We start from the raw sequence: 17,391 nt of genomic DNA, 5'->3' as shown, positions 1-17,391 counted from the left end.
GAGGATGCCCCGCGGCCTCAGGAGGAGGAGGAAGAGGAGGTGGATCCCCGCATCCAGGTGAGGGACAGGGAAGAAGGGGAAGGGGGCGGGGTGGTGCTGTTCATTTTTACGTTGATTTTCTGGGTCTGGAGCAGAATGGTTATAGTGACTGTCTTTTTTTAAATTATTATTATTATTATTATTCTTTTCGCTTTCTAATCCACACGCATGCACACACACACGTATGCCCCAACCCCTCCCCCAGCATATATAGATGTTTTCTCTATGTATCTGTGCCTGTCGGCCCCGGCCGGGCGGCGGGGCAGGGCAGCCCCGCAGCCTCTGCGGGGTGCGGGGTGCGGGGGAAGGGGCCCCGGGGCGCCCCGGCCCTTTGTTACCCCTGGGGCTCCTTCCTTCTCCTCCCGCTCAGCTCCCCCTCCCCTGCTGTGTCTGACCACGGCAGCCTGACCTTGGTCGTGGGGCAGGGCTGGTGCTCAGAAATTCGTAATTTGGGGGGGAAAACAGATTTTTATTGCAATTACTATTTTTATTCTTTTTTTTTAATTAAAAAAGAAAACGGATCTTTAGTGCTGGATGGCGTTTCCTCTGTATGAACGCCTTCTAAAATGCTTTCTGTTGTTCTTGCATGGTTCCCTAAGCGAAGCTTTTCTCCCCACGATCAGTGGCTTCTTGACCGTTGCCTGGTGAAAACTCGAGCACGCAGGGGTCCCCGAAATAAAACGTGTGTTTAGGTCTCTGCAGATTTGTGCCTCTTGCCTCCAGTGCTGCCGGGACCGTTTGTCAGGAGCGAATATAAAAGCGTGTGTGCACATTGCTGGGAGGACGGATCCCTTGGCGTAGGGCCCTCCTTGCTGTAATTGTCATTCTTCTCTCCACAGTGAGCGTTTCTTTTCCAGGGCTGAGCAAAGCGATTGCAAAATTCATAAAACATGGTTGCACAGAGCGAGGCCCTCAGCCGAGAGCTGGCCTGTAACTGTCCTGACTGCAAGAAGCTGAGCTCTGGTAGTGGATATTGATCTGATTTTGGCCTTATTAGACTTGCAGCATGTTTTCCCCGGACCTGATTTGCACTTTCTTGGTAAAACTGTATTTTTTGTGGAGTTTTCTGTTCGGTTGACAAAACAGGCTGCTGTGTCTTCCTCCTGGAGAGGCTTAATGTTCTTAGCCTTGCAGTAAAAGGCAGTTAAGCAATTTCTTAGTACGTGTCTGTTTCCGAAAACATGAATGTGCAAATATGTATTTTCCAAATCCTGGGAGCTGGAAATGAAATCTGACCTCCGAGGTTTTCCTGGGAGAACTAAACTGTTGAGATTAATTCCTTTCTGTAAACCAGAGTCATGTAATCTAGAGGGAAATGGCTCAAGTGACAATCAATTTACAGTGTTTGGTTTATTCAGCGGAACGTTTCAAGGCAGATTCTGTTACACTGGGTGAAAATTAAATAAGGTTGGAGTTAGAGAACACTCCTGTTGAAATCATTGGATCTCACATGGTGTAACATGTTGCTCCAATAAAGAAGGCTATTGGAGTCTGCTCCTGAGGGTTGCTTTTTGTGGTAAGAAAGTAATTAAGAATGAACTTTGTTTTTACAGTAACTTCATTCATGCCAACACCACCCCTAGTAAATATTTATTCAAGGTATTTAACACCTTTGTTTTTGCTGTTAAGAGAGCAGAATGCTGGCATGAAGGCAGACTGAGTAAACATAATCGTGTGTCCCATTGACTGGTTGTGTTATAAAATGGTTTGCCAAAACCCACAATCAAATGCCTGTCATGTTGCAAGACACATTTCTTATCAGTGCTGTGCTTTCACTGTATGTCGTCTTGATAGTACTATCTTTATGCTAATCCTTTTGGGAGGTGTGTGTGTGTATCTCACTGGAAACCAGCAGGTACTGACTATATTGATTAACAAGATGGAACTTCTGGTATCTTATGTTTATTTTTAATAGCGAGGAATAAGACAGAACAGGAAATGTTCTGCCTTAAAATAAAACTATAGAGCTTCTCTGATTATTTTTCTTGTAAGTAGCAAAATAGAAAAACTGGTAAAGTTGTTCAAAATGTGTCAGGGTTTCCTCTTTTCTCTGAATTTGTAAGCCACAGCCCTTCTGAGCGTTCAGTGAGGATGCTGAATGAGCCTTCTCAGAAACCTGTTTTCCTCTGATTCCTTAATATGCGTTTGACTTTTCTTTCTTTCTAGGGGGAGCTGGAAAAACTAAATCAATCTACTGATGATATCAATCGCAGAGAGACGGAGCTGGAGGTACAGAAATCGTTCTTGCATTTCCTTTTGTGCATGTTGGATTTTGTGAGAAACAAGAACAGTATTTTTGACCAGGTTGGCCCCTGAATTTTGCCACCCTGAACGGTAATTTGGTAGCAAGAGTCTGGTGGTGATTTTTAAAGGTGTAAATTGAGCCAACAGCTGGAACAGAACGGGAGAAGACAGAGTGTAAAAATGTTCAGTGGAGAGCCCCACTCCCCCACTGCCAAACCTTATTTTTAGGTTTTGAAACTAAACTTAGACGAGTTCTGCTTTAATGAGTCACTGTTCTGGGTTTGTTTTCTTCTGATTATAGACAGTGAAAGTTTGTTCAGTTAAGAGGTCCTTGCTGTACAGTTACCTGCCAGGATCTCCTCCCTAGTGGCCAATTTTTTTTTTTAGCTTGTTAGTTTTGCCTTTTTTGTCATCACTTTCCAAGTAAGGAAAGTAATGAAGGAATGTTGAAGGAGCTGAAGCAAAAGACTTCCTAGATGGACAAAGAGGGTTTCTTGAACACTTAAAAATATAATTGAAAGTTCTCCAAATTTGAGCTTTAGTTACTTGGTAGTTATTCATAGAATTGTAGAAATTGTAGAATATGCTGAGTTGGAAGGGACCCATCAGAATCATTGTGTCCAACTTCAGTCCCTGTGTAGGACACCCCAAGAATCACACCATGTGCCTGAGAGCATCAGGAAGGCTCAGTGTTATTGATCTAACAATAAATCAAACTGTCCTACCTGTGTGTCTAAATTTTCCTTTGTTAACTGTGAAACAAAGAAGATAAGGCCAGTGGAAGTGTTAGATGAGTATGCTGCTAGGGGAAAACTGGCATAAAATGCTGCTTTACATCCTAAATAATTTTAGCAACACTACAATATTGACTACTGTATCAAAACATGCTGCGATTGCAGTGATGACCATAATATGAAAGTTTACCTATAGATTTCTGTTCTGCATCTTCAAAATTTCAAAGTCTGCACTGATTTTATTTTTTTTTCTTGCATGTGTGTTTTCATGAGTTACGGGTATGTGAAACATGGGGTGGTTCCTGGTAGTACTTTAAAATATCGGGTTATCCATTGTGTGCACCAAACAGAATACAGGGTTATGAACTTATTTGGAAACAAAGCAGCCTTGTCACGTGGCTATTCTCTTCTGACCGCTTGTTTGCATTTTTTTGTGCTTTGTCCTGTGTAGATCATGCATTTATTGGCAAATAAACTTAGTGGAATGGTGGACAATTTGTTATGCAAAATTAAACTATATTTCAACTGTGAAATCTGTTCAGTGTCACTAGCTTGATTTAAATTTTATGAGTGAACTTTAAAAATCAGTATGCTAGTCTGCAGCAGTAGCAATTAATTTGACTTCAAGACTCTTTATATACATATACTGAAAAAAAATATATATCTTTTCAGTCTCCTTATTTCATGCTGAGGTACTGAAATTGAAAGATGGTGCTATGGATAGTTGCCTGGATTTCATTAATCTTGTCATAACCTTGCACTGAGGACATATTATGAAGCAGATAGAATAGTAATAATAATGCAGATGCATACTCATTAAGTCCCAATGACTTAAGATGGGATTTTACTGCTTGATTAAAATTATTCATGTGTTCAACTGTTTGCAGAGCCTGGAGATTTGTAGCTACTCTGTATGTGACCCACGCCGAGCTCTAAAGCCTGAAAGGCTACTGGATATATCACTGTAAATAAAAGAGTAGTGTTTCCACGTTAGCTTGATCTTATTGTGGCTTACTTTAATTAGCCAAAGAAATACTAGGTGTCAGTGCAGAGAATGATTGTATGCTTTCTACCCCTGTGCCATTAAATGTTTACCACAGGTCTGTCTGTAGTACTTACTGGAAGAACTGTTTGATGGAATTAAGTTGAAATATCATCACTACTATGCTTTCATGACATGCTGCCTTGCTGCTTTTCATCCAAAAGTGTTACTGAATTGAAGCCAGTTTATGGTATCATACAACTGCATAATTTTTAATCCGGAAAGATTGTAATTATTTTTGATCTGCTTAAATTTTGAGGACAAAATGTAGTTCGATGATGTAAGCAAGGCTTAATTTATATACATGTTGATAAATACATTTTAAGTGGACTTAAGACCTTTCCTGAAGGAAGATACTTAAAAAAAGAACACTTGTGGGTAGAAGAAAATCCCTGCTTTCATACTCTGGAGAAGAAAAGAAGGCTTTGCCAAGCAGCCTTATAGGATAAATCCAGAGTTTGGAAGGAGGAATTTAGAACTGGCATAATTCTGCTTCAAAGGCTTCCAAAATCCTTGAATGCTGCTGAAAACTTGGGCTTCTGGGAAAGCCATGCTGAGTTTGCCTTTGAAGTCTTACCATTTTGGTTGTTATTAGCTGCTTTGAGTCCCTCTTGCTACCTCTTCCTACCTCTTCCTAGTTTGTGGTGGTGCTGCTATTGCAAGATATTTCATACATGAGGTGGTTTTTTTGTTTTGTTTTGTTTTTTTCTTGTTTGTTTTAACCACCCAATGGAGTTATATTTACCCTATTATTATTTTCTTCTTCTCAATATCTGATTATAGTTGACTTTAGTGGGAACACAGACACTATCATTAGGCTATTTACAGCACAAGATGCTGATTGCCAGCTTCCTTTAGCATTACTCTGTGGTCCATACATTCCCATTGTTGAATTTTTCCCTGGAACAATCTGGAAAAGCAACAGGAGTGTTTGAGTTGAAGGTATATTTCTTTGAAGGAAGTTCTGAAAAAGACACCCATGTTTTTTTGACTTGATGTACTCACCGATAAGCTGGAAGAGTAACCCTGTGGCACCCAACTGCTGCGAGTCTGTTTTGGTCTTCCTGTAGCTCTTAATGGGGCTGCTGACTGTCTTCCATTCCCATTCTCTGGGAAAAAAAAAATGCTGTAGGTAGTAAATGCTTCTAGACCCTATGCTTTTGTTCTTAGTGTGCCTCAGGTCTGCATCAGCAAAATGGAAGTAAAAATGCTGCTTTACCTGATGGAAATGTTATGGGGCTAAGATAAGTAGAAGCTTCTAGGGTTTTGAGACTGTGTATTCTTGGTGTGGCCACAGATAGGTCCATGTTTGAATGAGGTAGATAATATTGGCATTTGCTGCTCACAGAGGTGATAAAATGAAGAATTCTGTTGTAAGTTGAGCTGCCTACCTTTTTAAATTTTGTTTCTTTTTTAAAGTTCTGCACCCAGACTGCCATGTGATCTGTTTTAAGTTCATTGGCCTGCCTTTTTTTAAGCTTTAAAAAGCTTAAAAAGTTAATTCTGCACCCTTAGCCACCTGTGGGAGGGGTGGATTTACATGTGTGCTGGGACTTGAACAGATATATTGAAGTTGTCTGCATCTTTTCTTTTACTTGATCGAATTACTCATATTTTTTTTTGCCCTTTTGACCTATGCTGTTAAGCCCTGGAGAAATACCCTGACCCTGCTGATGCTCACAGCCTGTTCAGGACTTGTGGAGCTGCTAAAGGGCACCGGGTGGCTGGTGGTTATATGTTGCGTTAATGTATTGCCTGTTAATGAATCTTTGATTAGGCTTGATTTAAAATCCATAATGCTTTTCGTACTAAGTGCAACACTGAGCATTACTGACACAGCAAAAGGATGGGAAGGGTCCTCCGAGAGATTTAACACCTGGCTTTGCTAACGTCCCTGTTTATGTTTGAAGTGTCAGTGAAAGGGTGGGGGAAACATCTTGTAGTGGAGATATGAGTATGTTTTGGCCAAATCCAAGTTAGAGCAGCGCCTTGCTATTTCAGCTTCTTTTCCTGTATGTTGGAAATGTATCTCCAGCTGAACTCGCAGCAGGAGTTGCAAATGTATTTAACAAATGTGCATGTCTTGCCTGTCCAGCTAACTAACAAGCATCTTTGACTGGCTCCTGAAAGTATAAGTCAGATGCAACAAATCCACCCAGGGACCCTCTGGCAGCATTGTGGGGAGAGGAAATATAACACATACCATTAAAATTACCACTGGAATCCAAGCTATCCCAAATGTGGTTTTTATTAGTGAGAGGTTTTTTGTTGCTGGAGCTATAAGCTTGCCAAAGTTTATTAAGGGGAGACAAATGCACATGAAAACTAGAGCTAAACAGTGCTGCTTTCAGCTATGCTTGTTTTAAGTAGGACCTTGTTAGGATCATTTTTTTGGTATGCTTTCCTAGGTCCTGTAGTTCTGATCTTCAAGTCTTCGTGATACTTTTAGTCCTGGATTTATCCTAAGGGTCATCTTGGGTTGGTGTTGGACAGAGCCAGAGGAAAGGGATGTATCAGCTGTGCTGCGCTTTCACATGGGTGCCTCGTCAGCAATTGAATCCCTCTCAGTAGGAGAAGGGCTATTTTATTTAGAATTGCTCTTCTTCCTTCCTCACTAAAATACTTGGGTTTGGGGTAAAGCTCAAGCTTTTGACCCTGTCACACAAGAATTGCAGTTCAACTTTTTAAAAAACAAAATAGCTCAGTCTTTCAAGTTTTGGAGAAATGGCCTGTCTGTGGCAGGAATAGCATTCTGAGGATGCCTGCTTGGCTTGGGGAAACGTCTGTCTGTAGAAACATCCACCACCTTATCAGCATCCTTTTGCAGCATTTTTCCAGTGTCCATAAAAGAGTACACAGATAAGGGAGAAGCAGCTCACTGGCTGGTGTACCTGGTGGTTTTTTGAGTGCGATACACACGCATGACGGATTTGACATATCATTCCATGTCTCTCTATTATCTACTTGTTTTCTAAGGAAATGACTCCTGTGTGGGTATTGTGTGTTGTTTTGGCTTCTGCTTTCTATCCATGGATGAGTAAGGAAAGGCTCCTTCCTCTGCTGTGGCTCTGGAAAGATTTTGTCACCGGAATGAGTCAAAGGGCTTTACTTGATTCATGTTCTTGAAGCAGAGATGGGTTTCTAGATGAAGGGAGTGAGGAAGGGCTAGGCAGAGAAATCTTGTGCCTTCCCCTGCCTAATTTCCTGTCTTCTAAGAGGACTAAAAATACCAGTATATTTGTAGTCTCAGTCTGTAAATGCCTGCAAGCAACTTCCAAATACCGATTTTTATTGGTCTTAGATGGCAAATTAGTAGCTGTGTGGAAAAAAATAAATATTACTTTACCCCATTCTTAAAAATTGAGATGTTACTTAACCCCCTCCTTGTGCTTTGATTTAAGGTTTGGTAGTCAGTCTGGTTTACTTTAACTGCTCAGGCACCAAATAGGTGTTAAAAATGTCATGAACCTGTTCGATCCTCTGATGTAGATTTCTGAGCACATGCATGTGCATCTGTCTCATGTGTATGTAATTAGGAAGCCTATCTACTTTCATACTTGGACATTATTGCTACTGATGTGATCTTAACTTGGAAATGAGATTTTGCAGCTGATAGGTCTCTGCAGGAGGAGGTGGCAGGTATGGATACCACCTGCCACTTGGAAATAGATGAAGCCTGTCTCTCAGTCAGCAATTTCATTTCCCATCCCCCTCCCAGGTTGGTTTAATGGGTTGTCAGAGGTTCTGCACAGCAAATTATCAGCAAGGTCGTAGGACAACCTTTGTAAATGAAATTTAGATGTGCTTGGTATTAAGATGTTTCATAGCTAGTTGATGTGTTAAGTTCATTCAAGAAAGAAAATTGTTTGAAAATGTATGCTTCATTTGAGGGGCAGAAATAGTTATTTGCCTGGCATCTGGCATCTAACACCAGCTCATCACCATTACTTATGAAAAAGAAAAACAAGCATGCTTTATTCTCCAACGGGTGCAGTGTACCTGTAAAATTGTATTTGAGTTTTTTCTACATTTGAGGATGGGTCTCCAAACATTGCTGTATGAATGGCCTGGTGTCAAGTGTGGTCCCTCTTGATGCAGTAGCAAATAGCTGCCCAACAGCAAGTTACTGGAAATAAAGTTGACTTTTAATAATCACCTATTGCAGCGAAAGCATATATAGGGTAGAAGTCTGGCATGCTCCCTAAAAATGTCCTTGTGAAATATGACATTTGGGAGCAATGTGCTAAGGATTTCCAAGAAGAAAGCTGATGAGAGTGGAGCTCTTGCAGCCGTAGAACAAGATGTTGAGAAGTAAACTGGTGCTGTTGGAAGTGGTGCACCAAGTGCTATGTCTGCTAGAACACATGTACGACAAACCTCCCTAGCTAGTGAGAGTCTAGTTACTATGACTGGAACTTAAGTGAGAAGTTTCAGCTGTTCCTTTTTTTTTTTTTTTTTTCACCTTGTTATACACATTGAGGGTAAGTGCCCTAATGGAATTTTGTCCATCTATAAAAAGGTTTATCATCATCCCATTTGAGCAAATAGGAGGGAGAAAACATTGGAAATGTTAGCGAGTCAGCTTTCAGTATTGTCTTCCTGTTTGCTAAATCAGTACCAAGGTGTTCTTAGAAGCAGTCGCAGAAGTTTATGAGCGAGTAGAGGGGAAAATGTGCTTTTGAAATGTTGTCTGAGTGTTTGAGATGTATTTTGTAGTTGTTGCTTCTGTTACAATTTATCTGGTCTGTGTATGTATTCAGTGCAGTGATGAGAAAAATAAACCCATGTGGGTTTTTTTGAAAAATAAAAAAAATCCCTAAAAAACCTGAGTGTGACTCACAGAGTTTGTACCTAAGGCTCTGTTGTTGCTTTTATCAAAAACTAGCATTTCTCATCATCCTTCAAGGAACTGAAATACAGAAACCAGGAACTGAAGACTGAGCTAGAAAAATTGCATGGCCTGTGCTGTGTTGGTTTTGCTCACAGCAGCAAATTGCAGGAATTGCCATCTTTCGTGTTCTCTGTTATCTGTGTGTGCTAGATAAAGATCTGAATGAAGCGAGAGTTTTGACAGTTAAGTAGTAGCACTTGTAGGTAGGTACATCACACCAGAGGATTTTATAAGTTGAAGGTGATGTGATCGTCTTCCTAATAGATGTAAAGCTTTGCTCCTGCTGGGGACCATTGAACTGGGCTGCTGTGCTGTTCCTGGGCCTCTTAAGTTTTTGACTTGAGTGTTCTTGCAGAAAACACTATTAAGAGTATTTATAGCTTTGAACCACTTCACGCATGTGTCAGTGTCTCACTGACAGTAACACAGAAAGCTGGACATAGAACAGGGAATTAAATTGATTCCTAAGGTATTGCCCTGACCATATGCCCATCCCTTCCATGAACCACCAATGCACTTTTCACATCATGTAGGTAGTAAGTGCACCAAGGCTTCTGGTGCGGTTGCCTTGGTGCTTCTGACCTCCCCAGTTCCACGTGCAGAGTAAAAATAGCTACTACATCTGTATTTCTTATTTAAACATCCCCAGGGGCACCTGTCAGGGGAATTTTGTGCTGTCCAAAGGGTGATGAGTTTTACAGATGTTCTGACAGCATGTGGCAGGGCGAAGATGCTGCGTGCAGCTGGAGAGATCCATGCCCCTGTTCTTGGTAGATGTTGCCACAGTTCCCGGTGATCACCGAGACATTGAGAGCTGCATCGGTCTGGATGGAGGAGGCTGGGAGGTGCCAATGCTTTGGGTTGCCACAGGAGCACACACAGTGTAGATACACAATGTGGGTTTGTTTGTTTTTGTAGTGTAGTTGGGGCTAGTGGAGAGTAAAAGTGGTGTGTAGTAAAAATGGGTGTGTAGTGCAGAAGAGGACAAGGGTTTGACATAACACCTTCTCAGAGACCACAGTATCTTGTTGCTGTGTCCAAAGGGAAACCTTTGGTAAGGGGTCTGATCCCAGCAGAGTGTGAGCATCTGCTTGTTCTCTCATGCAGAAGGTGGTGGAACCCGCAGGCTTGTGTTCCTGTCAGTCAGAGGAGCCTGAGAATAAATGTAATTTAAAATAAGTCGCGATAGATGACATGGGTATAGAGTTCTGGAGTGTTTTGAGTTTCATTTTCGTTTTCACTGGAAAAATTTAGGATGGCCAGACCCAAATACAGCCTCAAAACAGGAAGCAGGCCTCTTTTGGGGAAAACTATAAACCGGAATTTCACACCAGTACAGTCTTCAGCTGAAGCTCCACATTCTGTGTAACTAGCTACTGGGTCAAGTCGGGCTGTACTCTTGGGTAAAAATGTGCTCAGCCATTTGGCAAGGCCTGTGCCTCAGGTGTCAGTTGCAGGATTAGTTACAGTTTAGTAATTTGTATGTCCTTCTGAGTTGGTGGGAGGTTAATGGGTACAGAAGTTGCTCTTAGTTTGACCATTTTATCCTTGGTGTGTTTTGGTTTGTTTTTTCTTTTTTAAACTGCATGTGGAGAGTAGTCCTCATTTTCCTACTGGGTAAGAGTGCACGTATGTATTACATGAAAAAAATTGAGGTAGCTCTCCAAGTAAAGATTTGGTAGTGATGGTTTCCTTGTTCCAAGTGCTTATCTTACACATGTGGGAATGGAATTTTTTTATGAATTAATGCATAGGACTTTATTTAATGCATATACATTTTTGTTTGTCTTTAACTTTCCACAACAATATCCTAATATGCAGTTTTCACAAAGAAAATGAAAAGCAAACCTTCAGGCCTACTCATTTAGAAATGAGTTTTTAATTTTCTTCCTGCACTTGTAGGAAAAATGTTTTTGTTAAATATACTTCAGTACTTAATGGTTTTCTTGCAGTTTAGTCATTGTGTTTGCAATCTGATTTAAGTTACTTACGAAACTCATTTTGACCAGTGAACCATATATTTCCCAGTTCTTCAAGTGAAAATATTCAAACTCTTCTCACTGAGAAAACCATTACCTCAATACATATTGTTTGAATGATACATTTCAGGCTTTCACTAAGAAATGAGATTATTGACTGGGTTGGAGTTAATAAAATATAGTTAATGTTCATTTAATTATCAATTTTTTACCTTGTTACCCATTTGAATACTTCCTTGGAATAAATTGGAGTACCTTAAGAGTCTGAAGCTATTTACATTGGACTAGAGTATTACTGTTGGTTACCATTTGAGGTAACACTAAAAAGGAAGCAAAGAAGCATTTAGTGAAGTGTGTTGCTTTTTCTATAAAGAACGGATGTGTTATTGCAGTTTTTTCCACTTCTGAGACCATAGTGGACCATTAGTTCCAATGTTTAGTTCTTCCAGTGAATAAACAGGTGTGCATTCGAGAAATCCTCAACACTAATGACAAAAACGTCCTGAATTAAGAGCACTTCTTCAAGCCAGCTGCTTCCTGATAATCAGCACGTCACTCCAGCAGTCTGCATAAATCCTGCTCTCTAATTAGAACTACAAGACTTGTCAAGAGCTCACATGGCCCTTCTTCGTCTCCTTAAATCCTGGGCCAGGTCCCAGCCTGAATTTGCATCACTCTGCAATAATTCCATTGATTTAGAGTCTGTGTTGGATGCTGAGATCAAAATCGGAATCACTTTGGTAAGAGATATGGAAATTTCAGTGCAGCAGAGAAAGTATTTTAAATGCTTCAGCTAATCATGTAAAGAGGACAGCTCATCCAGTTTTGAAGTGGCTGGAATTTACTTTTCTTAAATGTAGTAAATAGTAACAATCAAATGGGAAGTAGGCATCCTTACCCGTTGATACAAACCATAGCTGAAAAGATGTGCTTTTATGGCAGGAAGTCTTGCCACAAGGACCTGGAAGCTGTTAAAGTGAGTAGGTGTGTTTACAAAAGGAAGGAGCAGCTGACTTGAAAATATGCCATGTGGGAACTGTCCATTTCTTCCTGCAGAAAGCAGATGCTGTCCATCCTTGTCTGCACTGTGAGATGGAACAGTACTAGGGGTGTGATATGCTAAGGTTTTGAAGTTGCTGACTCCAGCTGATTTGCCAGCCTGCTCTGGGGATTTGGCCTGCCTGCTAGCCCCATTCTAGCGTTGTCTAGATGAGATGTTTTTGCCATTGAACTGCCTCTCAGAAGTTGTCATGCTGCTGTTTGCTTTCTTACTGAGTGAGCAATTTACAAGCTATTCCTCTCTGAGAAATCCTGCCAGAGGTGACATCTAGCACAGGCTGTTGCAGGCTTTGTATGAAAGCTGTCTCTGAAAGACAAAAAGTTGGTGTCCAGGATGCTAGCTTTCTGATGTGGTTCTGGGTTCCTATTATTACCTCTACTAAAGAATTCTGGTTTAGTCCAAATGCCAGTAACTGTTTTGAATGTGTCAGTTCATGTGTGAATCTAAAGAGCAACCTGAAGGCAAGAACAAACAGGTAGAAATAAATTCCAAAGCTCTAACCCTTTTTTGTCCCTTCTTTCCTTTCTGCAATGTTTTGAAGGATGCACGCCAGAAGTTCCGCTCCGTGCTGGTTGAAGCAACAGTAAAACTGGATGAACTGGTAAAGAAGATCGGAAAAGCTGTAGAAGACTCTAAACCTTACTGGGAAGCTCGAAGGGTGGCCAGACAGGTGAGAACTTTCTGCCTTATAAGCTCGTGCTGGCCGTTGGAGAGCACATACTGATTGCATTGCTTTCTTGCTATTAATAACAACTTAAGCATATGCACTTGGCTGACACTGGTCTATGTCTTGAGTTGCATGTCAGCCGTGTGAATCAATGGCAAAAATGTGTTTCTTCACATCAACGGCTGCACATGTTCTTCAATCCAGGAAAAGCTATAGCAAAACTCTAGTTCTGTTCTCCTCTTGTTATAAATGACCATTCAGAGCCCTGCTCTTTCCTATCAGTAGCTGTAGTTATTTCAAACTACAGTGTGGACTTCCTGAATCTGCGTTTTCTTCTTCAAGCAAAATGCTTAGCAGCTAAATGGCTGCAGTTGGAAGCTGCTGAGAAAGACACTGGAGTGGGACAGACTTGGGGAAACCTGCAGGGATTGGTGCTGATTATATCAGGCTGAAGCAGGAACGTGCTAAATGTGGCTCCGACGTGTGTTGGTCTGGGGAGAAACTGAGCTCTACTTTCTGTACTGTCATCAGAACCTTACCTCCCGTCCCCCAGCTACTACTTGACTATTGAGAGGCCTGTATGGCTGAGGCAGGGAAGGGTGAGGTGTGGGGGTAAAGGTCTGATCTACTGGCTGCATAGAGAGCAAGCAAGCTTGTGAAATGCCAGGCAGCTTCCCTACATTAGGGAAAAAGTAGCTGGGAGTTGAGCACGTGGTGGCTTAGGCAGTGCATCTGCTTGCTGTCTATAATGGAATTTGATGGTTTCAGGCTTTTTTGTATTTTCCCCAAGGGGCAGGTGGTTCCTGGGTGCTACTTCTACTTTCTCTTGAGTCAAGGAGAAGCAGAAGTAGAGGAAGAGTTGCCTAGAGCTGCTGCTTCTGTGCTTGGCTGGAAGGATGTGCAGGGTGGCATCTGTGGCTGGGTAGCCAGGATGTGATTATGTTCAAGGGGAGAGCGAGAGATGGGGTCGCATGTGTGAAACAAATGGAAATTACAAAAGGATTTTGTTTGTAAAAATAGGTAGGGGATGAGGTTGAGGGATGAGAAAAGTAGTGTAGGCATGTGCTAGAAGGCAGAAAGTAAACTTGCAGGGTAAGTGGAGAGAGAAAAGAGAATAAATACATCCTCAGAACAAGGAACAGGAAAGGGAGGCATGAATGCAAACTTCATTGTTTTGAAAGCTGACAAAGCAGGAATTGGGTTCATGGGATGTGACACACAAGATAATATATGAGCATTTTGATCCCTTAAATTGTCTGGCATTGTTTTGGAGCTGTTGTCTCAGGCAGCGGGGATGAGTTGTAGGGGTTATTAGGTTTAATCCTCTAGGCTATGGAAGCAGCATAGCAAATAGGTAAGCTCTGCTTTGAGATTGCTCATGGAGTCTATGGTGTGTGTTAGAGATAAACTGGTAGCATCATACAGAAAGAAAGAAAGTTAGTGACAAAAGAAGAACAAGGAATTGTTTACATTCTGTTAATTAGTATGGGCAATTAAAAAAAAATAAATCCCAAAACCCTTCTTTGAATATCGTCATATACTTTTTTTACTATAAATAGATATGTAAGGCACAGTATGCATAGGATTTCAAGAGTTATACTTGGAAAAGTCAATGGTAGAGATGCATACCCTGCAGTACAAAAAATGCAGATGTATTTGAGATCTGTAACATCAGGCACTGAGAGCAGTGAACTTTGTCCTGAAGCTGGCAGCAGATTATGTCCTGAAAGTGGAAGTTTTTATTACTACATATTTGCTACCTCTGAAATACTGGCTGCAATAGTCATGACTGAATAGTTACGCGAGTTCAAGACCACTAAAGGTCCCTAGGTTTGTAGAGTAACTGCTCTAGTATTTACTTGTTAGAAAGAACCAACTTTTTCTCTCAGTTCATTCTATCATTAGCTAGGTTTAAATGCTGTTTATCCAAGATCTGCTAATTTGCAATAAACTCAATTTTCTCTTCATTCCTTGATAGCATTTTATCTTTTTAAAACAGGGATTCCCCTTCTAGCTGTTCATTTAACTTTTTTCTATTTTGTGTCATGGAGCTGGTCATGGACCAGAGCTCCTTCTTTTTATCCGCTCAGTGGACAGAGCTTGAAGAGAGTCTCTGTTTTCCTATTGACTCCTTGTCTAATAAAATCTTGAAATAGAAAATGTGAGGGCCAAGAGGAATATTGGCATTGGAGGACAGCAAATCTACCTAGAAACCAGGAGACTGGAAAGATTAGTACAAATCATCAGTAGAGCATCTGCCTAAGGAGTTTTTCTAGTCTGAATTTAGAGTAGGAAAGTTCTGTTTAACTTTAAACAAATTTGCTATATTAAAGCAGGGGAAGGAGTGGGTAGGGAAATAATGAAACTGGAGGAATGAACCAGAATACTAACATGTTAATGTGAGGCTTTGAGCAGCCTGGTCTAGTGGGAGGTATTCCTGCCCGTGCAGAGTGGTTGCAACTAGGTGATCTTTAGGGTCCCTTCCAACCCAAACCATTCCATGATTCTCTGTTTAGGTGCCAGCCCACATCTTTATTTTATACTTTGACTTGTAAAATTGTAGAGAAAGCATGGGAATAGCTTGATATTTTTCTGTTCAAATTTATTGAAACATCTAGCCTCTGAAGGCTCTCTTCCACCTTCTGTCTTTACAGTTATTTTAGTCATTAGGCTGCCTCAGAAAACATAGGCACAAGGTTCTCAGCGGTTGAAATAGCTTTAATTAAACAATAAGGGGAAAATGCATGACTGAGCTTGTAAGAGAAAGGGAAGAGTAAATTCTCGTTTGTTCTCATTAAAGGGAAGTAAAAGTATGACCTATAAATTGAAGTCTTCTGGGAACAAAGAACTGCAGAATTAATGACAGGTAGTTTGGTTGAAGTGCGGGACTTGTCCGGAGTTCCTTGTATATAAGATGCCAGCTGGTAGGGTGAGTTGATTGATGCAAGATGTATTTAATAATACTTGTTTTCACTTGGCAACAGCATGATTCTCTTCTGGAAATGCATGTTTAAATTTTTTAAGATAAAAGTCGTTAAAAAGTTATGAGGGCACTGATGTGGGTTCAGCAAAATTCAAGTCACTAAGTCAAGTAATTCCCTGGAGAAGCTTTAGGACCTTAAGCCCTTTTGTCTCCTCACCCTTATCCCTATCTTGTGCAATGCTCTGTTGCCAGAAAACATAGAATTCAAAACAAAATAATTCTCCCATGCAAGAGTCCTGTAGCATCTCGTTTGTGTAATGTGTGCCAAGACAATTTCAGCTTGGCCTATCTTGGGGTGAAACTTTGCTTTAATAGAACACTGGTCCCTTACTGTTAGGATTTGAGTGCTTTGTCCTTTGAAGTGGTGGCACAGGGAATCAGCATGCTATCTGTTGGTACCAAGGCAGTAATTTTTATTTTTTTTTATTTTGCATTTAGCACGTTGTCTTTTCATGTTGTTCTTTAACTTAGTCCATAATGCACATGTTCCCTGGAAGAACCTTGTCTTATAGCAGAGGATTGTGCATGTACACAAGCAATAACCATGTTGCAGCAATATGAAAGTCCTATCATCCAGAAGGTGATCCAGGTTCTAAGTGTTGGGAAAGGTGATGTTCCCATGTCTGATGGTTTGGGGTTTTTTTTGGTTCGTTTGTAATGTGCTTCTCAGGTTCACTTCTCAGAGAATTAAAACTTTTCTTGCTCAAAGGTAATGGGTAGGAAGGGTGAAGTTCTAAACAACAGTGTAGGTCTTGAGCCTCTGAGGTGAGGAGTGCCTTGAGCCACTGTTGACTTGGCATTTTGCAGGGCTGGGGATAGAAAGCACCTATGAGATGGTGTCTGCAACAGTGTCTGAGCAGGTGATGGGGTCAGAGAAGTGTGTCACCTCCCCAGTGACAGCGTGCTCTGTGGCAAGATGCTGTACAAAACCAAGTGTGGTCTATTGCATAAATCATTGGGCTGGTAGGAGCTGACTTTGTGCTGTTGCATGGCATAGATGAATTATTTTGTCTCTTAGTTCCCATGTATAATGGAGCTGTCAAGCTGCTGTGAAGCAGAGTTCATTAAGGGAAGTGAAAGCACTTTGGGGTCATGGGGTGAGAGGTGCCATTAAAACACTGTTACCCGTATGTCATCACTTGTGAAGCCAGGGACAAACTGAACAGAAGGACTTGCCTTTCTGCCTTGCTTCTGCTGGCAGAAAAAAATCTGATAAAAACATGTTCCCACCCACTCCCACAAACAGAACAATCCATGCTTTTGCAGTGACCCCAGCCTGAATAAGAGCCCTGGGAGCGTTGCTTCTAGTTAAGCTTTAGCTCCTATTACTGAACATTTTTTTTGGAGAGTGAAGTTATGTTTTAGTCCCCAGTACTGGCTCAGATTGGGAGTAGATGTGGATGCTTTGCTCAGCTTTAGTACTGAGCTTATTTGGGAGGGACATAGTTTTGCTTTGTGATGTTCCCCTCACCCTGTGCCTCATTTAGCTTTTACAAAAGAATGTCAGAGAACTCGCTTCAGATGAAAATAAAGGGAAGATGTAGGCTAAGTCTTACCTATCTATGTCTCTTACTAACCCTTATAACTGCTCAGAGAGCAGCGTGCTGAAGGGTGTGCATGTTCTGCTTCCTCTTGGGTCACTCTTCCTTAGTTCAGCTTTACAACTGATTCTTCTCATGTTGTTGGCATACTTTCTTAAGCAGCACCCTTTTGTCTCAAAACACTTTGAAAACAGGCGGGAATGGATATTTC

General features: G+C 41.1%; 1 protein-coding gene across 1 annotated transcript in view; it reads left to right on the top strand.

Moving 5' to 3' along the window:
• Window positions 1-17,391, top strand: part of SH3BP5 (SH3-domain binding protein 5 (BTK-associated)) — a 51,261-nt gene that overhangs the window by 713 nt on the left and 33,157 nt on the right. Inside the window, exons 2-4 of the mRNA XM_010007601.1 lie at window positions 4-57; window positions 2,206-2,268; window positions 12,531-12,659. Of these exons, the coding sequence (XP_010005903.1) occupies window positions 4-57; window positions 2,206-2,268; window positions 12,531-12,659 (246 nt within the window). The remainder of the gene's footprint in view (window positions 1-3; window positions 58-2,205; window positions 2,269-12,530; window positions 12,660-17,391) is intronic.

The sequence above is a fragment of the Chaetura pelagica genome, unplaced genomic scaffold (genome assembly GCF_000747805.2).
Source record: "Chaetura pelagica isolate M959 unplaced genomic scaffold, ChaPel_1.0 scaffold10, whole genome shotgun sequence".
In the NCBI taxonomy this organism is placed as follows: domain Eukaryota; kingdom Metazoa; phylum Chordata; class Aves; order Apodiformes; family Apodidae; genus Chaetura; species Chaetura pelagica.
This window is presented reverse-complemented; position numbering and strand designations above follow the sequence as displayed.